The 27,447-nt window shown below is 42.5% G+C and overlaps 1 protein-coding gene across 2 annotated transcripts in view; it reads right to left on the reverse strand.

Moving 5' to 3' along the window:
- The window catches only part of prmt3 (protein arginine methyltransferase 3), a 172,221-nt gene that overhangs the window by 24,158 nt on the left and 120,616 nt on the right, over positions 1 to 27,447 (reverse strand). For both annotated transcript variants that reach the window (XM_059652185.1, XM_059652184.1), the window contains 2 exons: positions 8,035 to 8,085; positions 5,512 to 5,599 (listed from right to left, as the gene is read on the reverse strand). In XM_059652185.1, coding sequence (XP_059508168.1) covers positions 5,512 to 5,599; positions 8,035 to 8,085 — 139 coding nt within the window. The remainder of the gene's footprint in view (positions 1 to 5,511; positions 5,600 to 8,034; positions 8,086 to 27,447) is intronic.

Here is a 27,447-nt window from a genome sequence, read left to right on the forward strand (position 1 = left end):
GGCTGAGCTGTGAGGAGGATGCAGAGATATTTCAGTGTGATTTGGACTGGCTGAGTGAGCGGGCAAATGCGTGGCAGATGCAGTACAATGCGGATAAATGTGAGACTTGGCAACAAAAAAAAACAGGAAGGCAGATTATTATTTGATTGGCTGTAAACTGAGGCAGGCGAATGTTCAACGGGATCTGGTTATTCTCATGCACCAGTCACTGCAAGTAAGCATACAGATGCAGCAGGCAGTAAAAATGTAAACTGTGCATTGGCCTTCATAGCAAGAGGAGTACAGTTACAGGAATAGAGATGTCTTGCAGAAATTATCAGGGTCTTGGTGAGGCCACATCTGGAATATGGTGTGCAGTTTTGGTCTCATCTGAGGATAGATGTTCGTTATAAGGGGAGTGCTGCAAATGTTTATCTAATTGATTCCAGGGATGGCAGAACTGATGTATGAGGAGGAATTGAGTTGGTTAGCAGTGTAACTATTGAAGTTTAGAAAAATGAGGTAGGGGGTCGGGGGGGGGGGGGGGGGTAGTAAATATCACAGGAACCTATAAAAAACTAACAGGACTGGGCAAGTTAACGCAGGAAGGATGTTCCTGATGGTGGAGGAGTCAAGGGCCTGGGGCCATGGCTTCAGGGTAAAGGTTAAATCTTTCAGGTCTAAGATGAGGAGAAATTCCTTCGCCAAAGAGTGGTGAGCCTGTGGAATTCACTGCCACAAAAAGCACTTGAGGCCATATAAGGAATATGGAGGGAGGGTGGGATTAAGGAATTGAACTCGATGATCAGCCACGATCGTATGAATGGTACATATTGAACGGTAGAGCAGGCTCAAAGGGGTCGAATGGCCCACTCCTACTCCCGTCTTCAATGTCATAATAACTTTTGGAGTGAGATGTTCAGCAGTTCACGCTGGACGGATTGCAAATAGCCAGCAATCCCGGCTGATGCAGCCTTGTTTTAAGAATAGTCCTGACCTGAGAAAATTCAGTCTCAACGTTACTGCAGTAAAGTGTATTACTGTGTGGTCTTGCTTCTCAGCAGACCACAGAAATCACTGCATGCCTGTACAATTGATTTACATTGCCATAACACTGACCAACTGCAAGTCAGCAATCATCACAATCTTTTTCAAACACGTCTAACCTAAACTGCCTAGTCTATCAAGCCTAAAAAATAAACAAGTGCATCAAACATTTGTCAACCATTCCTACAAAGACATGTGAAGGACAATGTGGAATTGCAAATAAAGCGTAGGTCTGGGGATATGGGGGTTGGAAATTGGTGGAAATCATACAGTTCAGGTTAAGCATTAAAGTACAATAAGTGGGTTTAATTAATACATAAACTCCCCCTTTCAGAATGCAACCGAATGCCTGTTAGCAGCTTGAGGGAATAGTACATTTATTTTTCCAAAGAACTTCAATGTGAATTCCTGGAAAAATACAGGCAATAAAGGCATAATCACACACATTTGCTCCTTAGATTTGGCTGCCTGGTACATTTCTAGAAGGTATCCTCCTTGCAAGAATTAACAGCACCCGCATTATTTCAGGGCTAAGTAGAGCAATTTGTCAATGTCATCTTGATGTAATATGAGGAATTTTTTTTTGCAGCTCTGGTGCTCTTGTATGCAGGAGTGCAGAGTCTTGCTGGGGCTTAGCTGCGTCATTCCACTCTTATCTTATACCTCTGGCTGTAGGTACACCGCACTGTACATTTTGCTGCATGCAGATTAACAGAGAATTGAAATTCATGAAGAAGTCAGCAGCGGTTGGTTAAATTTGCACACTAGGCCTGCAAGAAACATCTCTCATGCTCCCTGAGTGACGCAGGCTGTTCGAGACCCTCACGCAAAATACTCTGAAGAAGCATCAATGGATGAAAGGTGGTGTTACAGAGAACGCTATGCATGCCTCACTAAACAAGGGGCTTTTGGGATCTTGCTGCAAGCAGGGATTTTCCCAAGACACCAAACAAGCAGAAAGCCAATGAACGATGTAAAATCTCAATTAAATGCCTAATGCCGCAAGAGGCAATTTCAAATCAAAGCTGTGGTTTAGAATGGCAAAGGCTACTTGCGATGTACGTGTACAATTTTAAAGCTAGCTCTACAATTATATCACAGAAAAAGCACTTTGAAATTCGAAGCCCGACTATTGAAAATAATGTGCTAATAAAATTATTGAAGGAATTAAAGAAAAGGATCATGTCATAAGCTCCTTATGAACAAATCCTGACTAAATATTCATGTAAAAATATTATGTTTTCCAAACATCTAGATTCAGATTTTTTGCCACGTCACTGGTTAAAAATGATTCATTTCATGGAACTAATCTGATTCCACCATGATTCAAAGTTCATTCCATATTTTGTCCACTGCTTCTCAGACAAAACCTTTTCATATAAAACTGATAAACATTGCACTATTTAGTCAACATACTGCAGTGTTCAAACAAATAATTCCATTCAGAGAGAAGAAAAACATTGATAACATGATTACCACAGTTGCGCAAGTATTTGACTTCTGGATATGAGAAGGAAATTGTTTTATTATTTATCTTATTTGTTCACAGGATGTGAGCAATGAAGGCAAGTCCAGCATTTGTTACCCATCTCTAATGGCCCTGGAGAAGGTGATGGTGAATTGCCTTCTTCAGCTGCTGCAGTCCACATGCTGTGGGGAAATCTATGGTGTTGCTGGAACGGAGCTCCATGTTGATGACCCAGTGACAGTAACAATCTAGCTCCAAATCATAACAGCATGTGGATGCTTAACCCATTCAATTTACAGCAGTATTTGCAATTGTAAATTTTGCTCTAATTTGTTCTGTTCAAAACTGTCAGTGGTTCTGTTAATTCACATTTCCAGCTCTTGACAATGTGCTTCAAAGTGCAGCATTGTGTAACTTCAGACTTATGTCACCAACAAGCCTGAACTCCGATACAGTAAAGGACTATCCTCTGTGTATCACAAAACATTGCGCTTGTCATTAAAAGGCTTGTTCTTCAGCGTCAATAAACAAGTAACATTTGCAGCTACTGTTCTTTCCTTTAAAACATCGTTTAAAAATGTTCAATAATATTAAATAACTTCCGACATTCAAGCAAAATAAGTGGGTTGATTGGCAATCTAGTAAATGAATTATTAGAGACCGGTTTTCTGGCATGAAAGCAGCAATTAATCTCGTCTCAGTACACGTGCTGGCACTTGACATTCTCTTTCTCTTCAACTCTCCCTTGAACTGTTGTTATCGATGAGTTACAAAGCATTTACAGGTCTCTGCCAGAGAAAGGACCTCCTGTATCCATCACCGGGCTTGGTACAAATCAAATTTTCCCTTAACGTAGTCACACAGCACAGAAACAGACCCTTTGGTCCAACCAGTCCATGCTGAATATAATCCCAAACTAAAGTAGTCCTGCTCTGGCCCATATCCCTCTAAAGCTTTCCTACTCATGTACCTACCCAAATATCTTTCAAACATTATGACTGTATCCACACATCCATCACTTCCTCAGGAAGTTCATTCCACACGTGAAGCACCCTCTGTGCAAAAATTTGCCGCTCGTGTCATTTTAAAATCTCTCTCCTCTCACCGTAAAAATGCGCCCCTGAGTCTTGAAATCCCCCATCCTAGGGAAAAGACAACTATATCAATTCTACTTATGCCCCTCGTGATTTTATAAAACACAAACACCTAAGTTTGATTAATGCATCAACATCAAAGCACTTTTAAGCTTGAAAGCCCAAAACAGACAAAACATTGACAAGGAAAATTATTGCTTTTACACTGCATTGAAAATGGAAGGAAGTGAATGGAAAGCTGACACATGCAAGTGACTTACAAGTATCTGAGTGAGAAGGTAGGAGTGAAGGGGGGGGGGCAACACTGTCATAATCAAAAGGGGAAGATCCCCTTACCAAGAAGTTCTCTATCATTTTATTTAACAAAGAAAGTAGGAGTAGGAGTAGGCCATTCAGCACTTCCAGCTTGATCGTCCATTCAATATATTTCTGGACAGTCATCCAACTCAGTGCCCTGCTCCCTCAATCTCCCCAGACCTTATGATCCCTTCAGCCCCACGAACTATGTCTACCTCCTTCTTGAAAACATCCAATGTTTTGGCCTTAACCACTTTCTGTGGCAGAGAATTCCACATGCCCACCATTGTCTGAGTGAAGAAATTTCTGTTTTTCCCGTGCGAAAGAGTCTACGCCACATCTTGAAGCTATGACCCTTGGTTCTGGACTCTGCTGTCACCTGCATTTACCCAGTCATGTCCCGCCATCCCAGGAATCTATCTGGTAAACAGTTGTTGCTACAGTGACTTTTCTCAAGGTTGGGGATAAAGTTATGGAAGAGGGATGGCTGAACAAAACCTTGACCTATTTTTACATTACAGATCCCTGATAGATTTGTATATCTTCTTGGTCTAACACGAAATACAAGTTTACTCATCAAGTATAAGCAGCATATATTGATAAAACAGAAACATCAATGATGGCACAAAAAATGTAAAAATAAGTTTAGTTTTGTTCATCTCATTCGAGAGATATCGGGCTTATTCACGTTAATAGTCAGAATGTAGTCTGCTTTAAAGCTCAGTTCAGACAGATGGGATTTGCCGAACTTCAGTCACAGTTTGTTTAAGACATTGCATTTGATGAGGTTGAAAAGGACAGTGTCACTACCCTTCAGCTTTGAGTCTTAACCAGAGGGAATGTGGTCTGTTCATATCTGTCTATTTAATTCTTTTGATGCAACACAGAGATTTCTCAAGGTAAAACTCAAAGTGGAGGGCAGCTGGCTAAATCTTTCAACTGGCAGCGACCCAGGTTAATCTTTGAATGCACGTTGAATGGTCATGGCTCATCATTCTGCTGGCACTTCTGCCATCATTCACGTTGCTGCCATTCATACTGAAAAGTATCCAGTGCGGGCACCAGCCAGCCCATCAACTTCATATAAAGCTGGTTCTTAAAAGCAAGTCACAGCGATTATTAGAGAAATACTAACTCAAGGCACTGTGCCTCCTGATGTGATTCATCACAACACTGCGTCTGATCTTAGCCAAAAAGCTAGGAGACAGTGACATAGTGGTAACATCACTGGGGTGGTGGTAATGTACAGCCCTGGGCTAATGCTCTGGTTATGTGTGTTTAAAGCCTTAGCAGCTGATGAAATGTAAATCTGTAAAATATTTCATTAGAAAAATGTGTAGCTCAATGACGACCATCCTACAATTATCATAAAAACCCATCTAGGTCACTAATACCTTTTAGGGAAAGTTACCTGCCATTCTTACCTGGTCCGGCGTCCATGTAACTCCTAATTCACAGCAACATGAATGACTCTTAAATTCCCTCAGTTCAAGGAGACTTAGGGACAACCGACAAAAATTCACCTTGTCACATCCCGTGTGAAAACAAAACATGACAACACCAAAGCCATGTGCCTTATGCATGCCTCAGCTCCGTATTTGGAAACATGCAGTAAACGTCAATTACCTTTTCTCACTGAGACCGGCTGCTCAAGAAGGAAAACAGTTTGCTTCCAGTGTGTTTCGGTGCTTCTTGGGCCAGTGGAGAACATGACCTGAAAGGGAGAGTTCAGAGGTACCCAGTGAACAGTAATGTTTGCAACGTACTGGCTCCACAATACCATAGGAAATACTGCCTCACAATAAAACAAAATCACAAACTGTTTACTACAACAAGCAGGCCTGCTCATTTTAAAAGTTTTTATCTGAGTTAGGAGGATAGATCGTTTCCAGGACTGCCTCACTGTTTTGCTACTGTTGAAAGTTCAGCAAAGAATTAACCTCAAAGACTGATGTCTCTGCTTCATTGGACAGGGGTGAGCTTATTGAAACATACAGATTTCTTGGTGGACTTGACAAAGGTAGGTATGGAAGGGTTGCTTCTCTTTCTGGGAAATTATTTGGCTTTGTGAAGGGAAAATTACATTTGAGTTTGTTGGAGTGCTTTGAGGAGATACTATGTGCGGTGGATAAAGGGAAACCAACTGTGGTCCTCAACTTAGACTTTCAGAAGGCATTTGTTAAAGTGCAACATGCAAGGCTATCTCGGAAAATGAATGTTGACATTTTAGAGGATATTCTCATGAACAGATTTACTGGCTAGCAGGAAGCAGAGAGTAGGTGTAAATGGGTCTTTTTTAGCATTATCAAGATGCAATGAGTGGTGTACTTTGGTGCTCAGAGCAAGAAACTCAACAGTTTATAAATGACTTAGATGAAGGGACAGAAAGTGTAGTTGCCAAATTTTCTGACATCACAAATATGGCAGGAAAGCAAGTTGTGAAGAGGACAAAAGGAGGGTACAAAAATATGTTTACAGAAGCACTTTACTGCAGATGCTAGAATCTGCACTGAAAACAAAAACTGCTAGAGATCGCAACAGGTCAGGCAGCATCTTATTGAGAGAAAGCAAGCTAACGTTTCGAGTCTGGATGACTCTTCATCAGTGCTCAAAATTATGTTGATAGTTTGTGATTGTGCAAAGATTTGGCAAATGGAGCATATTGTGGAACATCATGAAATTGTCCATTTTGACAGGAAGAAGAGAAGAGAAACAAACTATCTAAATGGTGAGAGGTTGCAGAGTCTGGACATCTGGGAGTGCTTGTGCATGAATCACGAAAGGTTAGTTTAAAAAAAAAACAAATTGCAGATGCTGGAAATCAGAAACAAGAACAGAGATTGCTGGAGATTCTCTGGATGTCTCACCAAAAGATTAGTATGTGGGGGAACACCAGGACCCAATAATCAGGACTCTCAGGGAGGGGGCTGGAAGTCAGGCTGGCACTTGGGTTGCTACACTCAGAGTTGGGGGCATTGCAGTATCTGAGTTGGGGGAGGGGCGCTGAGTGCAGGTTCTGGGATAGGGGAACGGGTTGGGGTGCAGTCTCTGGACTGATAGAGAGGGATGGGGATGAGGTGCAGTGCCTGGACCAGGGGAGTGGGCACAGATCCTGGGGTGGGGTAAGGTCCAGGTCAGGGGCTTGGTCAGGAACCCGTGGCATGAGCAAAACCAGAGTGTGTGGTTTCTGTCTGTGCTTCTCATTAAGAAGGAATGTTTTTACCCTCAGACTGATGAAGGTCCACAATTCACTGCCTGGAAGGGCAGCAGAGACAAAAACTCTCATCACATTTAACAAATATAAACAACCAGGGCTTGGGACAACCAGCTTGAAACTAGGACAAGGCTGACTCATTGGGTTTACAACAAAGAAAAAGACCCTTCAGCCCATTGTGTCTGCTCTGGTCAAAAACAACCAGCTAATTATTCGGCTAGCACAGATACAATGGACAGAATTGCCTTCTTTTATGCCACAGGTTTCCTGTGAACCAGTGAGCAGACACGGAAATATTTTCTCTACACAGGATAACGATGGAGCTAATGATGATTCAGGCAAATCCAATAATGACTTTCAAAGGGTGACTGTATAGGGCACTGAACAGGGATCAGAGATGGGAAAGTGGGGGAACAGTTGGGGAGTAAAACTGTTGGGCGTTCTGCCACGGAATGGTGGCCAACATCATCAAAGACCCACTGCACTCCAGTAATGAACTACAGCCTCTTCCGTCAGGCAAAAGACACAGAAGCCTGAACACATGCACCAGCAGGTTCAGGATCAGCCTCTTCCTGGCTGTTATGGGGCTGATAAGTGGATTCTCTAGCCCCAAATAAAGCTGATCTTGCTAATGTTGATTTTGCCTCGTGTACGCCTTGTGCAGTGTAACCCGTATGCCTCTGTGTAAGTCTTTTTGATCTGTACATGCTTTGCTTACTATGATCTGCCTGTACCACTCGTAAACAAAGCTTTTCACTGCATTTTGGTACACGTGACAATAAATCAATCAGTCAGTCAATCAATCAATGTGGGCCGAATATCACTGCACAGCAAGACTCCATGAAAGAGCATCTGGTTAGGGAATCAGCTCTTGACAATTAAATTGACAAACATCTGATTTTTGCAGTTGCATTCTGCCAGGCCAGGATCCTCACCTTATTGCTGCAATTCTTCTCGAATAAAATATCAAAGTGTCCAGAAATTGCCTGAAAAAAAAATCACAGCACTAAATCAAAAATCATAAGTGTGTTCACTTCTCTGAATAATCCGGCAATGGTTGTAATGATTGGTTGATGCAGGCATTCACTTTGAGACTTGGATTTCGCTACATGTGACAAATGATTTTGTTATCCCGAGAGCTGTGATAAATATTTTATCATAAATACACTCAATCGTGCATCAAATTAAATGGTTTGTATGATATTTCTCCCAATGGATGACTGGAAACGCTAACTGTTACAAAGCAAAGAACAGCAACTCCCCAGAGAAACTGTCAAGCCTTACAATCATTACTTGCATTTCAGTAGCATCCTTAATCTTGAAAAACATCTGAAGGTGCTCCACATTATGAGATCAACATGACATCGACCCAGCCGTGACGGCTAGCAAAATGTTACTTACCTATGGAAAGATTACATCAGCCCAGTAGGGAGTGCAACAATGCTTCAGCAACTAATTCTTGGGATGGAGGGAAAGATTAAATTAACTGGGCCTGGAGCTTAGGAGAATGTGAGGTGGTCTCATTCAAAAAAGAAAATTCTTACAGGGCTCAACAATATAGGTACAGAAAGGTTGCTTGCCCAAGGTTGAGCATCTATAATCAGGTGACACTGTCCGTGTAAGGGTCAGACCATTTAGATCTGAGATCATAGAATCCCTACATGTGGAAACAGGTCATTTGGTCCAACAAGTCCACACTGACTCTCTGAACAGTAGCCCACCCAGACTCAACTCCCCTACCCTATCTCTCTAACCCTGCAGTTCCCACGGCCAATTCACCTCATCTGCACATCTTTGGGCTATGGGAGGAAACTGGAGCACCCGGAGGAAATCCATGCAGATACGGGCAGAATGTGCAAACTCCACACAGACAGTTGCCTGAGGATGGTATCGAACCCTGGTCCCTGATGCTGTGAGGTAGCAATGCAAACCACTGGGCCACCCAAGAATGAGGAGGAACCTCTTCATTCCAAGACTGCTGAACCTGTGGAATTGTCTGCCATTTCAAAGGGAATGTAGAATAAAAGTTTTTTTTAATTCGTTCACGGGATGCAGGTGTCCCTGACCAAGCAGCATTTATTGCCCATCCCTAATTACCCAGAGGGCAGTTATGAATCAACCACATTGCTGTGGGTCTGGAATCTCATGTAGGCCAGATCAGGTAAGGATGGCAGTTTCTTTCCATAAAGGACATTAGTGAACCAGACGGGTTTTCCGACAACCTCCAATGGATTCATGGTCATCATTAGACTCTTAATTCCAGATATTTATTGAACTCAAATTCCATCAGCTGCCATGGCTAGATTTGAACACAGGTCCCCAGAACATTACCTGGGTCTCTGGATAACAGTCTGGCGATAATACCACTAGGCCACTGTGTCCCCTAGCTTGGTTTTGCTAAAAATGCACAAGACACTAGTTAGGCCACAGCTGGGGTACTGTGAACAGCTTTGGGACCCTAAACAAGGAAAGATATACTATCTTTGGAAGCAGTTCACAGGTAGTTCACTTGGCTGACGCCAGAAACGGAAAAAAAACTGAAAAAACTGCAGATGCTGTAACTGAGGAACAAAAACAGAACTTGCTGGAAAAGCTCAGGCAGCACGTGAAGAAAAAAATCAGAGTTAACATTTTGGGTCCGGTGACCCTTCCTCAGAACTCAGTTCTAAGGAAGGGTCACCGGACCCAAAATGTTAACTTTAATTTTTTTCTTCTTATGTTGCCAGGCCTGCTGAGCTTTTCCAGCAACTTCTGTTTTTGTTCCAGGTATAGAAGAATTGCTTTCTGAGGACAGGTTGAGTAGATTGGGCCTGTACGCATTGGAGTTTGGAAGAGTAAAAGGCAATCGTCTGTGGGGATTTGACAAGGAAGATGTGGAAAGGTTGTTTTCCCATGTTGAAGAGTATAGGCTCAGAGAATGTAATCTCAGAATAAGGGGAAGACAGCAGATTTCCTTCTGTTGTTAAACAATAATTGATGAAAGTTATCTCGTCACTATTACAGTAGCATCTTTAAAATGCAAATGTCACCACCTGGCGTGGTGGGATTAGTTAGGGCTCTGGATTATCAGTCCAGTTACATTATCATTATACCCACCAAACTCCTAGCCCAATAGCAGGTCAGCTCCAGTGGCATTAGGTGAACAAAGCCAGAAGTCACATGACACCAGATTACAGTCCAACAGGCTTGTTTGAAATCACAAGCTTTCCAGACGCTGCTCCTTCGTCAGGTGAAGTGAAGTGACTGCTCCTGATGAAGGGACAGCACTCTGAAAGCTTGTGATTTCAAATAAACCTGTTGGAACATGACCTGGTGTCATGTGACTTCTGGCTTTGTCCACCCCAGTCCAACACCAGCAGGGTCATTGAGAACTACAGTACAGAGAAAGGTCATTCAGCCCTTCACACCCGCACTGCTCAAAAATCACCATGTAAATATATTAATCACATTTTCTGACACCTGACCCATAGCCGTGTATGCCTTGGTATTGCAGATGCACATCTAAATACCGCCTAAATTGTATCAGAGATAATGGGAACTGCAGATGCTGGAGAATTCCAAGATAATAAAATGTGAGGCTGGATGAACACAGCAGGCCAAGCAGCATCTCAGGAGCACAAAAGCTGACGTTTCGGGCCTAGACCCTTCATCAGAGCACTGATGAAGGGTCTAGGCCCGAAACGTCAGCTTTTGTGCTCCTGAGATGCTGCTTGGCCTGCTGTGTTCATCCAGCCTCACATTTTATTACCGCCTAAATTGTATAAGGGTTTCTGCCTGAACCACCCTTACAGGCATTGAGTTCCACATTCCTGCCAGCCTCTGGGTAAAAGGCATTCCCAACATCTCATCCAAAGCTTCTTCCTGTAACTTAAATTTAGGCACTTGGTCACTGTTCCTCCATCATGGGGAACAGTTTCTTCCTGTACACCCTATCTATGCCTTTCATAATTTTATATATCTCAATCATTTTCTTTCTCAATCTCTTCTGTCCTAAAGAAAACGATGGCAGTCTGTCCACTCTCTCTGCATAACTCAAACTCATCAATACAGCCAATGTCCCAGTAAATCTTCTCTGCACACTCTCCAGTGCCATCCCTTCTATAAAATTAATTCCACAACTGCACACTCTAGCTGTGGCCTAACCAACTTCTTATATAGCTCCAGACCACATCCCTGCTCTTAAACTTGGCTAATAAAGGCAGGTGTTCCATATACCCTCTTCCTCACTTTATCTACCTGTCGTGATACCTTAAGGGACCAGGCACTTGCACACCAAGGTCCCTCTGGTCCTTGGTGCCTCCCAGAGTCCAACTGTTCATCCTGTACTCCCTTACCTTGTTTGTCCTACCCAAGTGCATCACCGCACACTTCTCCAGGTTGAATTCCATTTGCCACTGATCAGATCATCTGTCCAGACTGTATATAATCTCCTGTATCTAAGATTATCCTCCTCCTGACTTACCACCTGATAAATTTTTGTATCATCTGCGAGTAATACTGATCAAGCCTCCTACATTCAAGACTAAATCATTCATATTAACCACAAACAGTAAACGTGGTTTGTACGTTTAATGAATCCGATGGTTTCTGTGATCCGAGGAGTGCTGTATGTAATTATATCTGCCCAGTCTCCTGGTTTTATAGTGAAGGCAATGCAAAATCACCTCTGTTGCAGCTTCAGGTCATTCACTTTTCAGTTTAACCCAGTTGCCACATTTGTATCTTTCATGATGAGATCAGCCTGATGTTATACTTCTCTCACCAGTGTAGGTACACTAAAGCTTATTGTCCCAGCAGCTACAGTTCATTGTGCACTATGGGGGAATAGCTGGGAGTCTTAAACCTGCTCTTTCGGGTAAGCAAGCCTTACCTCCTTGTTTTAACTGTCATCTGGAACAGTAAGATAAGGGACAGTGATTGAAATGTGGGAGGTCTTCTGTGGGCTTATGCTCCCTGGGGATCTGTAATAAAGTCTGCAGTGCAGTATGCAAATGAAATCAGAGCCCCCTCTCACGTGAGTTGCTCTCCTGCAAACTAGGCTCCAGACACACTAAATGTAAAATATTGGAACTCAGTCGAGACCAGCAATCAAATTTGGAAGCTGAGAGATCTGTGTCACTCAGAACTATGTTGCACAGTTCATCAGAGAAGGGGAAATTTCAACCACTTAATTATTTTAATCCCATTTCCAGAACTTCGCCCATAGCTTTGTATGCCTTGGCAATGCAAGTTCATGTCTTCTGCCTCTCCACCCTTACAGGCAGGGAGTTGAGATTCCCACCACCCTGGAGGTGAAAAAGCTTTCCCTCATATCTCCTCTAAACTTTCTGCACTTCATGCTAAATCTATGCCTTGGTCATTGATCCCTCCAGCAACAGGAAAGGCTTCTTCCTGTAAAGCCTACACATGCCCTTTACAATTTTATACATTTCAATCATCCCACCTTTCAATCTTCTCTGCTGTAAGGAAAATAACCTCAGTCTAGCCAATCTCTCTTCAAGATTGAAACTACGCTATGTGCCCAGGTGGATTTCTCACATGAGATCTCAGTGATGTCCAAATTCGAAGGCCCGATTGCTGACTGAGGAAATGTCTGGATATGTGTATGAGGCCCAGTGTATGGCATATGGGGACGATCCCTTTCCATGAGGTGACAGGTTAAAACATGCATCTGGGATACTCACTAAATTGCAAATTATATGTTTGGACAGGCTGCAGCAGGAAGAAAGGTTGCTTCTCTCTCTCTCTCACACACACACACACACACACACACACACACACACACACACACACACACACACACACATACATACACACACACACACACACACACACACACACACACTGTCCCTCCCCCAACACACGCACACGCCTACACACTCGACACACGCACGCTCCCCCCACACACACACCTACACACCACATACATACACACCCACCCCTCCCACACACACACACGCCTACACATCCCACACACACACAAATTCCCCCCTCCCCCCCCAAACAGACACATACACACTTTAGGTGCTTTTACATAACAGTTCCATACTCAATCAACCATAAACTATCTAAACATTCCACGGAAACATAGAAATGGAGCAGCAGTAGGCCATTTGACCCCTTGAGACTGCTTCACTACTCAATACGATCATGGCTCATCATTGAGCTCAATCCCCTAAACCTCTCTCCCCGTACCACTTCTTCCGTTTAGCCACAAGAGCTGCAGCTACCTGATTCCTGATAACACAATATTTTGGCCTCAACCGCTTTCTGTGGTATAGAATTCCACAGGCTCACCACTCTCTGGGTGAAGACCTTTCAACTTGTCTCAGGCCTAAAAGGTTTATCCCTTATCCTTGAACTATGAGTCATTACTCCTGTTCTTATTTTCTGTGGATCTATGTTTTGTTTGTCAGTCTCGTTCTGAATAAAATGAAGTTGATCAGTGAAACGATCAGTGAAAAGTGGCAAAGAGCAGAAGGTGAGGCGGTAAATTTTTGACTTCAATTCTAACTGCGCACGCAGTCCATCCGTTCTGTACTGATTCTGTTAAAAATAAAGCCCCCACCCCTAGAATCATCGAGGCAGCGTAGATCAGTGGTTAGCACTGCTGCCTAACAGCATCAGGGACCCAGGTTTGATTCAACCCTCGACTGTCTGCGTGGAGTCTGCATGTTCTCCCCTTCTCTGCGTGGGTTTCCTCCTACAGTCCAAAGATGTGCAGGGTTTAGCATGGACTGTCCATGTTAAATTGCCGAGGGATGTTTAGGCTAGATGGGTTAGACATGAGAAATTAAGGGAATGGGTCTGGGTTGGATGCTCCTGTTCGGAAGGTGGTGTGGACTTGTTGGGCCGAATGACCTGTTTCCACATTGTAGGGTTTTTTTTAATGTTTAAAAGTATCCCGACAGTGTGGAAGCAGGCCATTCAGCCCAACAAGTCCATATTTAGCATGACCAATCCATCTCACTGACACATCTTTGGGCTGTGGGAGGAAACCACAGCACCCAGACAGAATGTGCAAACTCCACACAGCCAGTCACCCAAGGGTGGAATCAAACTCATGCCCCTGGTGCTGTGAGGCAGCAGTGCTAAGTCCTGAGTCACCAAGCCACCTAGCTAAATCATTGCCCTAACTCGCAACAATCTTTCAAAGCACCTCCTCAGTTTCCTCCTCAGGGGAGCTTAGTTACCCAACTTGAACATAAGCTTCACTAATATCGAGCTATCTTTGTTGTACTGGGAAAAATCCCATGTGACAGAGAGAAGAAGATAAATTTAGAGCTCAGAATTGAGAGTTACCATTTGAATTGTAATACTGCTGCTTTTATTAAAGTCTCTGAAATTATATTTATGCCCTTAAAATCTGTTGTATACAACAGCATAGCTTTTTGTGACAATGAGTATATATTAGGGAAGATGATGTTGGAATAAAAACACTGAAGTAGATGATATCTTATCTGGTGGCTGACAGGTATAGTACATAATCCACACTTCATATAATTGTTATACATTTACAGGTGCCTCAGAGGAATTGTTCCATTTAATCAGAGCTTGCTAATTCATCTACAGAACAGATTAATGCAAATCAGAGTATATTGACATGAGCAAGTCAGGATGAAGGAGTTCTGTGCAACAAAATTATATGACAGGGGCTGATGAATTCTAATCACGCCTGAAAAGCATAAGTCATTATTCTCAGTTACAGAGCCACACTGATCAATACACAGTGCTCTCTCCCCTCCTTCATCAGGCACCATCTCCACTTGGATCATGCTCTCATGTCTGTCACTGCAGTCTATAACATGCAGCAAGCTCTCACACTGACAGCTCCCTGCAACAACAAACCCCACCCACTGTGGTAAAGGTTAAATGAGGAAAATGAGTGACTGCAGTCTGTGGCACTTCCAATGTCCATCGCTCCCTGGGGAGCAACGCTGATGAACTCAAGTTATCTGACTGTACTTATAATCCATCCTCCCACTTCTCCGCAACATAAACCAGGAAACGGTGATGCGCCAGCATCCGAGAGCAAATAATAAAAACTGAATGCCACGAGGCAGCTTTTATAAAAGCTGGGTTGGGGAGGGGTTGGGGGGAGCGGTCGCTTGCAATTTCGGGGGTAATTCAGTCTTTTGTGTCCTGTAGATATCGCATCAAGGCAAAAGGATGGGTCAAGGACAAATAAATTGAAATCTTCAAAAGCCAACAGCTGCAGCAGTGCTAAAGACTTGTGTTAATCTTCCAGAAAAATTAAAATAAATGAAATCTTTTTTTCTAAAAAAAAATCACAACACCTGCTACCTTGTGCTAGGAGCAGACAATAAGTCCATGATGATTAACAAATTCTGACAGGTGAAAACAGTTACGGCATCCATACTTTTCGTGTTGAACATCACACTCTGAATGAAGACTGGCTTTTCGTTCATTAATATTCTACTGCATTTCTGAACTGCAGTTTCCTGGTTTCTATCAGATAACATACAGCAACATAATTCCTTCCGTACATTTGAAATTGGACAAACAAGAAATGATGTAAACAAAAATAGAAACTCAGCAGGTCTGGCAGCATCTGTGGAGACAGAAACACAGTTAACATCTTGAGTCCAGTGACCCTTCTTTAGAAATAATGTAATTACTTGCAAACATGATGTATTTCATTTTTCACAGTTCAATTGCTCTGGAATTCCGTTACAGCAGTCCAAGGTATGCACATTCTCAGAACAACAATGGATGGGCAATAAATATCAGACTTGCCAGCTCTAGGCGCAAGTTCACATTGAATAAAATCCACCTGATAATTCAATATAACTGGAAATAGCTCTGCAAATAGGGCAAAATAATGAGAGATACAGATAAAATGAATGGTATTTTCCCTAAGATGGGGAATTTCAAGTCTACGGGGGCATATTTTAAGGTGAGAGGAGAGAGATTTTAAAAAGGCATAAAAAGGAAACTTATTACACAGAGGATCGTTCATAAATGGAATGAACTTCCTAATGAAGTGGTGAAAGTGGGTACAATTAAATCATTTAAAAGATATTTGGATGAGTACACGAATAAGAAAGGTTTGGAGGGACATGGGCTGGGTTCAGGCCGCTGGGACGGATTTAGTTTGTTATTACGTTCAGCATGGACTGGTTGGGCCAAAGGGTCTGCTTCCATGCTGCATGGCTCTATAAAATCATTGTTAGTTTTTCTCATCTGACTTTGCCTCTTCAAATCAAGATCAGGGAAGAATTCAACCCACAGTGGGTCATTCAGGATTTTGTCCCTGGAAATGCAAAGAACTGGCACTAATCAATCATAAAACTTGGGGGCTTTCACAGCATGTTGAATCCAAACAGAAGCAAGTATCTTGAGTATAATTCTGAGGAACAGGTAACAGACAAACAATCTCATAACAAACACGACTCCCTGAGTGGAACTGCCATACACTGTACAGGTCAGGGAGCACCTTACAGTTTGCTAGCAGTTTGAGAATCATGACGAGAGGTCATGAACTCAAACTGGGAGGGACAGAATTCAGTGAAAGAAGGCATTCAGTTTGGAGATGAAACAATGTTTGTAGCAGAATATTAGAAGCATCAGTTAGCTCAACTGACCGGACAGCTGGTTTGCAATGCAGAGTGATGCTAACGGCATGGGTTCAATTCCTACACTGGCTGAGGTCATCATGAACAACTCTTGTTCCCAACCTCTCCTCTTGCCCAAGACATAGTAACCCTCAGGCTAAACTACCACCAGCTACCTCACAGGAGAGAGCATCCCTACGGTCCTCTGGGACAAAGGCAACTTTACCTTTAATTGATAATAAAATGTGAGGCTGGATGAACACAGCAGGCCAAGCAGCATCTCAGGAGCACAAAAGCTGACGTTTCGGGCCTAGACCCTTCACCAGAGGCCAGTCATCTTACTCTCATGAGAGAGCAGACTTATGGCCTGATACAGTAACAACAACCTCAGCAGTACAAGGTCACCATAGTCCCATTACAGAGAGAGTGACCTGGTACTTGTTTTAACCTGAGGATCACCCTACCTCAAGCGAGGGGCAAGATTGAGAAAACTGGATCTTCATGGTGCAGGAATTGAACCTGCACTGTTGGTGTTAACCTGCATCATAATAAATTGTCCAGGGCACTAATAAGTCCCACGCAGAATATGGTTGAGGTTGAGGGGGACCTGATTGAGGTCTACAAAATCATGAGGGGTATAGACAGGGTGGATTGCAAGAAGCTTTTTTCCCAGAATGGAGGACTTAGTTACTAGGGGTCATAATTTCAAGGTGAGAGGAAAGTGTAAGGGAGATATGCATGTAAAGTTCTTTACGCAGAGGGTGGTGGATGCCTGGAAGGTGTTGCCAGTGGACGTGGCAAAGGCGAGCACAGTAGCATCATTTAAGGTGTATCGTGACAGATGCATGAATGGGCAGGGAACAGAGGGATACAGATTCTTGGAAAATAGTTGACAGGTTTAGATAGAGTATCTGGATCGGCACAGGCTCGGAGGGCCAGAGGGGCAGTTCCTGTGCTGTAATTTTCTTTGTTCTTAAGCACTGTGGGTGAATCACATGGACTGCAGTAGTTAACGGAGTGGGAATTCTCTTCTTGAAGCTAATTAGGGACAGGTAACAACTCTTGGCCCTCCCAGTGATGCCAACATCAGATACGAAAATAAGAGGAAACCTCCACAGTATCTGGGACAGAAACTCACCATTCAGACAAGAGATTTTCATTCCTAACATCATTATGGGAGGCTATCCATGATTGAAAGGGCTGGAATTGTTCAAGTAAACTGCTAAGCATCAATTTCCCAGAGTAAGTAAGATGGAGAGTATATTGACCCGTCATAACATCACCCACAATGGGCCAACCACCCATCTTTCTTAATTTTTACTGATGAGAATGTCCAAGCATGCATTTTCCCATGTTCACCAAACTTCCTGTAGCTTCAACTTTGGAGTTGAGATGAGGAGAAAATAAAAATCATTTTTATGCTCCAATGGCTAAATAGAAAATATATTTCTGAAATTTGGCCAACAGTGCACTCCAACTATCTTCGCCTTCAAAATTTTTAAATTGCTTTTCTTTTATTTCAAAAGGGGTACCTTGTATTTATCTGAATCTAGAACAGTAATAGAAAAGAAAATATTGCCTTTCATGTTCCATCAAAATGATGCGTGAAGAATTTATTCTGCCTTCTATGCGCTGCAATCTCAATGCTTGCTTGAGTAAATTGGAAAACAGAGCTAAGTTAGAGCATTTGAATAAATTTCCAATATTCTGCCAATGTTTGCTCTCCTGCTATTTGGTAAAGGACATGTTACAGTTAGCTGAACCAGAAACACTAGGTGGTAGCTTCTGTTAATTTTCTTCAGTGCAGCTCTGTACCTTTAATTATTCACCATAATGAACTTACACAATACAAATCTCTACTGAATCTCATCCAAGTAAAATAAAGCAACACAAGGCTTACACCAAACTGCCAATTTAATGGCAACGGTGCGCGTGCGCGCGCGCGCGCACACACACACACTCAGCACCTTTTTAATGAAACATTCACAGATAGTTTTGTATTGTTCTTGTTTCATTTGAAGAAAAGTAAGCACAGTCTTAAAGAAAATAATTTCTGTGGACCTGATGAACACACACCAGTGTATTGAATTATATTAGTAGCCATTTTACAAAATTCTGCAAACTCCCAAATATTCCGTGGATTACAAGGTTATAGGTGTAATCCTGACATTTAATAAAGGAGGGAGCAAGACAACAAGGAACTGAAGACACATTGGCTTGAAATCAGTCATAAGGAGAATGTGAGAATCTATAATGAATGATAGAATAACTTGGAAACGACTGATAGGATTGGCCAGAGTCAACATATAAGGGAAATCAATTTAACAAACAGAATAGATAAGGTGGCAGTAAGGATGTGGTACAGTGAGATTTTTAAAATGTTTTCGATGAGGTCCCATGCAAGTCCCATGCAAACAACAGTACAGCTTATTGGCAGACTATACTGGTATGCTTTGAGAATGAGTTAATGGGCAGATAATAGGTGTAGGAATAAATGATCGCTTCAAATTGACAGGTTGTAACCAGTGGGTATGGCCAGGATCAGTGCTTCGACCCGAGGGATTCCTAATCAACAAGAATGATTTGGGATTAAAGTTTTTTTTAAGTTTGCGAAACTAAAAGGGACTGGGAGTTGCAAACTGACATTTGACAGGATATTTCCCCTCATAGGATCATATGGCATGGCCTCAGAACAAAGATTCTAATTTAAGACTGCTATGGGGAAGCATTTCTTCTCTCAGAGCTCTGAGAAGGGTCACTGGACCCGAAACGTTAACTCTACACAGATGCTGCAAGACCTGCTGAGCTTTTCCATCAATTTGTGTTTTGTTTACTGATTTACAGCAGTTGTTTCATTTTTTAATGTTTTACTGCAATTAAATAGAACCTTAGTGATATCACACTGAGATATTCTCTATAGGTTTGGTTTTTGTGCTTGAAGAGAGATGGAGGAGAAGCCATAGGAGAAGTGATTTGAAGGGTCACCAAATAATTGTTGGGATTCTCCTATGAGAAAATAATAAATAGATCGGGCACTTGTCTGGAATTTAGAAGAATGAAAGGTGATCTTATTCAAATATAGAAAATTTTAACTAGGCTCAACAGGATTGATGCAGGAAAGATGTTTCCTCTGTCTGGCTGGGGTCTGGAGGCTGTCTCGGACCAGGGTACATAGTCTCAGAATAAGAGGCAAACCGTTTAGAATTGCAATGAGGAGAAATTTCTTCACTCAGAGGCTGGTGAATCTTTCAAATCCTCTGCTCCAGTGATCTGCAGATGCTCATTTGTTGAGTGTGCTTAAAATGGAGATCAATGGATTTCTGGAAATGAAATATATCAAGTGATGGGGGAAAACTGCAGAAAAATGATGTTGATGGAAACAATGAACAATGATCTAACTGAATGGTACAGCTGGCCTGAGGGGCTGAATGGCCTGCTCTTGTTGTTACTTTCTGTGTTCTTATGTTTCCAATACAACAAAGCCTGCTGCCATTCGTACCGTGCAATGGTGCCAGGAGATGGTTTGATAGCATGGTGTGTACAGGTACAGCAAACAGTTTTGCACGGTAACACCCATTCCACATTCAACAAATGCTCCTTCATCTTGTAAACAGAACAGGGGAAAAAAGTGGGATTTGAGAGTCTGGTTCCCTGGTGTGTCACAGATGACGATAGGACCCCTCAGAATAAGACCATAACAGACAGGAACAGGAGTAGGCCATTTGGGTTCGCCAGCCTGGTTTGCCATTCAATAGGATCATAGCTGATCTGACATTCCCCACATTCACTTTCCTGTCTTTTTCCTGTAATTCTTGATTCCCCAACTGATCATGAATCTATCACAACAGTAAATATACTCAAGGGCTCTACCCCCAAAGCTCTCTCTGAAAAAAAGTTCCAAAGATTCACAACCTACTGAGAGAAGGAATTCTTCCTTGTAGTAGTCTTAAATTAGAATCTTTATTCTGAGACTACGCCCTCTCAGCATTTATCCTGTCAAATCCCTTAACAATTCAATATTTTCGGTGAGATCACCTCTCATTCTTCTGAATTTCAGCAAGTAGAATCCCAACCTGTTTAACATTTGCTCACAATCCGTCCATACTGCAGCTCAGCCTAGAGAACCTTCACTGAACTGCCTCCAATGAAATGGTATCTTTCCTTAAATCAGGGGACTAAAACTATTCAGTATTCCAGATTAAAAAAAAACAAAAGAACTGCAGATGCTGTAAATCAGAAACAAAAGCAGAAATTGCTGGAAAAGCTCAACAGGTCTGGCAGCATCTGTGAATAAAAATCAGTTAACATTTTGGACTGAGTGACCCTTCCTCAGAAAATGTTAACTCTTATTTCTCTCCACAGAGGCTGCCAGACCTGTTGAGCTTAACTAGCAATTCCAGTTTTTGATTCAGTATTCCAGATAAGGCCTTACCAGAACCTTGGATAGCTACACCTGGAAGACAGGTATCTATTCTCAGTCTTTATACCTATCCATGAGGAAGTAGACCACCTTCCACCCCACACCACCAAGGAAAAGCCACTGTGTGATTTTGAGCAGCAGGAGTATCAAGTCTCACCTTTTCAACATACACAAAAGGAGAATCAGAAATGGCAGGCAGAAAAAAAACATTGAGCTAACCCACAGTCAGGATTCCTGGTGGAATTCGACTTGTTTCTATTTAGTCCCTATTCTCAATTCCTGTAATCTCCTGAGAAAGGTTAAACATAAATCACAAGCTACAGCGGAGAGAAAAATAAATGAAAATTCCTCTCAGGCACACTCTGGAGCCAATGCCTGACTCAGATTACTGTCATTTTAAAAATACTTTTAAGAATTGTTTTCTCTTCACCATCCAATGTGTTGACAGTACATCACCTTTTGGTTAATCGATCGGAACAATTACAATGTATCAAAGTGAATGCTCTGTTCGCTAATAGTGATGTGGAGTTTATTGATATCCAGCCTTCCATTTCTTGGTCTTCTCACAGCTGATCTGTTAACCATCTGAACGATTGGACATAGGAACAAGAGTAAGCCACTTGGCCCTTTGAGCCTGTTCCACCATTCAATAAGATCATGATCTGATTTTAACCTTAACTCTACATTCCTACATATCCCCAATAATATTTCATCTGCTTGGTAATCAAAAATCTCTATACCTCTGCTGTAAAAATACTTCATGATTCTGCATCCACTGCCTTTTGAAGACCAGAGTGCCAAACTCTCACAACCCTCTCAGGGAAAAAAATGTTTCCTCTCTCTGTTTTAAATGGGCAATTTCAAACAGTGACCACAAGCTCTAGATTCTCCTACAAAAGGAAACACATCCTTTTGACGTCAACACGGTAAAGTCCCCTCAGGATCTTGTATGTTTCATTGAGTTACCCCCTGACACTTCTAAACTCCACAGGATACAGGCCTAACCTGTCCAGCCTTTCCTCATACGGCAATCTGCTCACTCGAGGCAGCATTATGAACTGCTTCTGATGTATTAACATCCTTTCATTATTACAGTGACCAGTATTGTACACACATTTCTCCAGATAACAAACATTAGTGCCAATCTATTTGGCCAGCAAAGTGATGTTCTCTGCCAAATTCAGACACATCACTCAATGGTGTCATCACAGGATTTCAAACTCTGCAACCATCATCGTCCTTCAAATGATAAATTCTAAAATCCAGAGGGAAAAGAATTGGGAAGACTATGCAGCCTTGATATGAGGTGTGGATGTTGACAACGCCCAGGATGCTCCTCGGATGCAACATCTCCCGGGAAGGTGATGTAAAGATCCATGCCCACACAAGAATAAGCAAAGCAGGACTGGACTTCCAGTGACTCCATATCCAACATAATCAACACCACCCACACGATCACGAAGCTACGACTCTCCATGTTCGACTGTGATGTCAAGTTGCGCCAACCAGTCATGGAAGAGCATGGCAAAGGGGTAAGTTGGACACATCCATCAGCATTGCCTAAGCAAGATCCTGGTCTTCACATGGAAAGGCATTAGCACCAAACCACCAGGCTGGTCAGAGACACCTACTGGACATTTAAAATTTGTGAATTTATTTCTTACATAGGGTCACTTTCTTAGTTAGAAGGCAGTGGAAGCAGAATCTTTGATCATTTTAAAGGCAGAATTCTTTGCAATTCAGTGGGTAAACGTTTATTGGGGTACGTAGGACTTAGTTTAATATCCAATTAGCTGTGATCGTATTAAATAGCACAGCAGATTTGAGGAGCTAAATGGCTTACTCCTGATTCTTGTTCTCATAGGGCTGGCAGGACATATATTTCACGTCCTGGGCATATGCCCCAATAGCATGTCAGTGAATGGGCACTACCAGATGGGAAAATAACATGGTTCCAGTTAAGAAAGAGCCAGTGGAAAACATTGAAAGGGGAGCTTCAAGTGAGAGACCCCACTGGTTGCAGAAAGAGGGACTGCAATGGAGCAGGTCATGCTGCCCACATGAGACAAAGGCTAAGTAGGACTGTAAACCCTGTGCAGCACTGTCAGCGACAATTTTGACATATCTTACCCTGAACAATTCCTGACCATTTTCTTCATACACTCTGACAAACTTCATTGCAGAACAATGAGCTGGCTTTAGCCATCTGTGATGAGCAGTAGAACTACCATGCAGTTCGACCTTATGACAATTGGAATAGTGTAAATGATAATGGCAGAGGCAGCTTTCTCCAGATCCCAACCTCAATCCATAACTTGACGATGCTGAATCAAGAGTGAGCCCAGGTTGGTAAGATTCCCGTCTCTTCTAAGTTCCTCTGTCTTTTCTAATTGAAACAATATTTACATTGTGTCTCCAATGTAATAAAGTAACTCAAGGTGCTTCACAGGAACATTGTGGAAACACTGAAACCAGGAGCAGGAAGAGGTCATTTGGCCCTTTGAGACTGCCCTGCCATTCAATATGATCATGGCTGATCTTCTTGCACCATGCCACTTACTCTCTCTCTCCCCATAGCCCCAAATGCCAATTCATTGCCCTCTTTCTTGAATATACTCAGTGACATGGATTCCATAGAATTGGTGCCAAGCCACTTAACAGCAAAAATCAGGGCAAATAAACAAGAGTTTTGTCAATGGGGTTGATATAAAGCAGCATCCTGAAGGTGCACAGAGAGTTTGAGAGGAAAAGAGCAGGACAGAATTCCAGAGCTTGGGGCCTTAGCAGCCGAAGGCACGGTGACCAATGGTGGAGCAACTAACAGTGGGGATTGACTTAATCACAGACACAGTACTTATAGTCATACAGTCAAACAGCATGGAAACAGCCCTTCAATCTAACTTGTCTATGCCGACCAGATACTCAAAATTAATCTAGTCCCATTTGTCAGCATTTGGCCGGTATCCCTCTAAACCTTTCTTTGGCAAATCTCTTGTAAAACAGTAGATGGAATAGGCCAATCAGCTCTTTCAGCCAAGGGAATGGCGTACTTAAACATTTTATGCAGAAGCTATCCCACACCACAAGAAACATTTATCAGTTAACTGTGTTGCATCGATCATATATTTCAGGTTTTATCACGGCCTCTAACTGGTGACAATACCAGATCCACAAAATAATTCACTCAACTATGATCTTGTTTGAAAAAAAAATGCATGTTAAGGATGCATGCCCTCATTAATGTGCAAATTGGCCAGTAAATTCAGGGGATTAAAAGATGCAAATCTCCAGAACTTGCTGGTCGATTTACCCTTCACACACTCACAGCTGATAAGGTTAGCTAACCGAGTTCATAACCATGTTTGCCACAATCTCCAGGCTCCTGATCAGAGCAAATAACGAAGGCGCCAAGCCACTGAAAGCTGCACCAGAACTAGCTGGGAAGAAGCAGAATAACACGTCCTTCCAAAAAGAATTGAATGGCTGCGAGGGTTAGTGTGCGTAATTAGCATTTTTAGCCTTCACCCTGTCAGGTGAAATGCTGGAAGCTGTCAAGAATAAAACACTCAAGGAAAGTCAAAGTAGTGATTCACACATGGGTCTTCTGAAGTGGATAGACAAACAGACAGGGCTCATTAATATCGGAAAGGCAGCAAGAGGAGATGACAGCCAGTTTTCAATGCAGTGAAAGCATTAATAATTATCATCATCATCACCATCACCGCCACAATGTAATTTATCTCCTTTTTTCTCCCACTTTATTCCTATCGTGCTTCAGCAGTGTGTGTTCGGGCCCGATACAATTAGGCAGCTGGTCACAAGTGTAGGAGGATAATGCGCTTTTGATGGAGTTCACCCAGGCGTGGAGATTAAAACACTCACGATCTGTGAAGGAAGGTTACACCCATCTCCCGGACAAAACACACTGCACCGTTCTTTCAGGATGTTAGTGTACGTTTTGCTCACCCCTGTTAGGGCACTTGTCAGTGAACACTGTTGAGATTTCTCAAACGATAGAAATCTGCAGCTATGCACATAGACGGGAAGGGTTGACTAAAATGTAGAGATAGCCAATCCAGTTCAAGACCAATCAATTTCGAGGGACATCCCAAAAGAACATAAGCACTCAGTAGTATGGCTGGCTTTTAAGTGCCCTCTGGGCAATTAGGGATGGGCAATAAATGCTGACCTAGCTTGGGACACTCTCGTCTCATGAATGAATTAAAAAGAAACATGTTTTATTCAGAAGACCAAAAGACATAGGAGCAGAAATTAGGCTATTCAACCCATAGAGTCTGCTCTGCCATTCAATCATGGCTATTAAGTTTCTCAACCTCATTCCCCCTGTACACCTAGATCCCCTTGACAATCAAGAACCTATCTACCTCTGTCTTAAATGTGCTCAATGACCTGGCCTCCACAGCCTTCTGTGGCAATTAATTCCTAGATTCACCGCTGTTTGGCAAAAGAAGTTTCTCCTTATCTTTGTTCTAAAAGGTCTTCCCTTTATTCTAAGGCTGTGCCCTGGGGTCCCAGTCTCTCCTACCAACTGAAACATCTTCCCAATATCCACACTGTCCAGGCCATTCAGTAGTCTATAAGTTTCAATTAGATCCCCCCTCATCCTTCTAAACTCCATCAAGTATAGTCCCAGAGTCTTCAAATGTTCTTCAAATGCTAAACTTTTCATTGCTGGGACAATTCTCTTGAACCTGTTCCTGTGCCAGTACATTCTTCCTGAGATGTGGGGCCCAAAACTGCATACAATACTCCAAATGTGGCCTGGCCAGGGCCTTACAGAGCCTCAGAAGTATATCCCTGCTTTTATATTCAAGTTCTCTCAAAATAAATGCCAAAGTTGCATTTGCCTTCCCAACTACTGAATCAACCTGCAAATTTACCTCGAGAGAATCCTGGACTAGAACTCCCAAGTTTCTTTGTACTTCAGACTTCTGAATTTTCTCCCCATTTAGAAAATAGTCCATCCTTCTATTCTTCTTACCAAAGTGCATGACCTCACACTTTCCAGCATTGTACTCCATCTGCCACTTCTTTGTTCACTCTCCTAACCTGTTCAAATCCTTCTGCAGCCTCCCTGTATCTTCAATACTACCTACCCCTCTACCTATTTTTGTATCATCTCAACATTAGCAAGAATGCTTGATGTTCCTTCATCTAGAGCATTAACGCATTATGTGAAAAGTTGTAGTCCCAACACTGTCTCTTGTAGAACACTACTTGTCACCAGCTGCCATTCTGAGAAAAACCCTTTTAACCCCACTCTCTGCTTTCCGCCAGACAGCTAGTACCTTGTCTCTAACAACATTGGCCCTTATCTTACTCAGCAGCCTCCTGTGTGGCATCTTGTCAAAAGCCTACTTGAAGTCCAGGTAGATAATACCTAATGGTTCTCCTTGGTCTAACCTGCTTGTTACTCCTCAAACAATTCTGACAGATTTATCAGGCATAACCTCCCATTAATGAAGCCATGCTGACTTTGCCCATTTTACCACGCACTTCCAAGTATTCAGAAATCTCATCCTTCACAACGGACTCCATAATTTTACCCATGGCCTGTAATTTTCAGTCTCTTCCCTTAATTCCTTCTTAAACAGTGGTGTCATGTTAGCAATTTTCCAGTCCTCTGGGATCTTCCCTGACTCTAGCAATTTCTAGAAGATCACCACTAATGCCTCCACTATCTCTTCAGCTATCTCCTTGAGAACACTGGGGTGTAGTCCATCTGGTCCTGGTCATTTATTCACCTTCAGGCCATTGAGTTTTTCTAGCACCTTCTCCTTGGTGATGGCCACCATACTCAGCTTTGCCCCATGACGCTCTTGAATTTCTGGGATATTACTCACATCTTTCACCTTGAAGTCTGATACAAAGTAATCATTTAGTTCCTTGGTCATTTCCTTGTTCCCCACTACTATCTCTCCAGCATCATTTTCCAGCAGTTCAATGTCCACCTTTGCCTCTCTTTTGTCCTTTATTTATCTAAAGAAACTCTTACAGTCCTTCCTTTATATTACTGGTTAGCTTACCCTCATATTTAATCTTCCCCCTCTTTATTTCTTTTTTTGTTACCCTCTGTCAGTCTTTGCAAGCTTCCCAGTTCTCTATTTTCCCACTTCCCCTCACCAGATTATATGCTTTCTCCTTTGCTTTTATGTTATCCTTGACTTCCGTAGTCAGCCTAGGTTGCCTCATCTTCCCTGTACCATGCTTCTTTTTCCTAAGGATGAATTTTTGCTGTATCTCTTGAATTACTCCCAGAAACTCCTGTCCTTGCTGTTCCACTGTTTTTCCTGCTGGGCTCCTCTCCCAGTCAATGCAGCCCAGTCCCTCCC

Source organism: Stegostoma tigrinum, chromosome 17, assembly GCF_030684315.1.
Source record: "Stegostoma tigrinum isolate sSteTig4 chromosome 17, sSteTig4.hap1, whole genome shotgun sequence".
Classification (NCBI taxonomy): domain Eukaryota; kingdom Metazoa; phylum Chordata; class Chondrichthyes; order Orectolobiformes; family Stegostomatidae; genus Stegostoma; species Stegostoma tigrinum.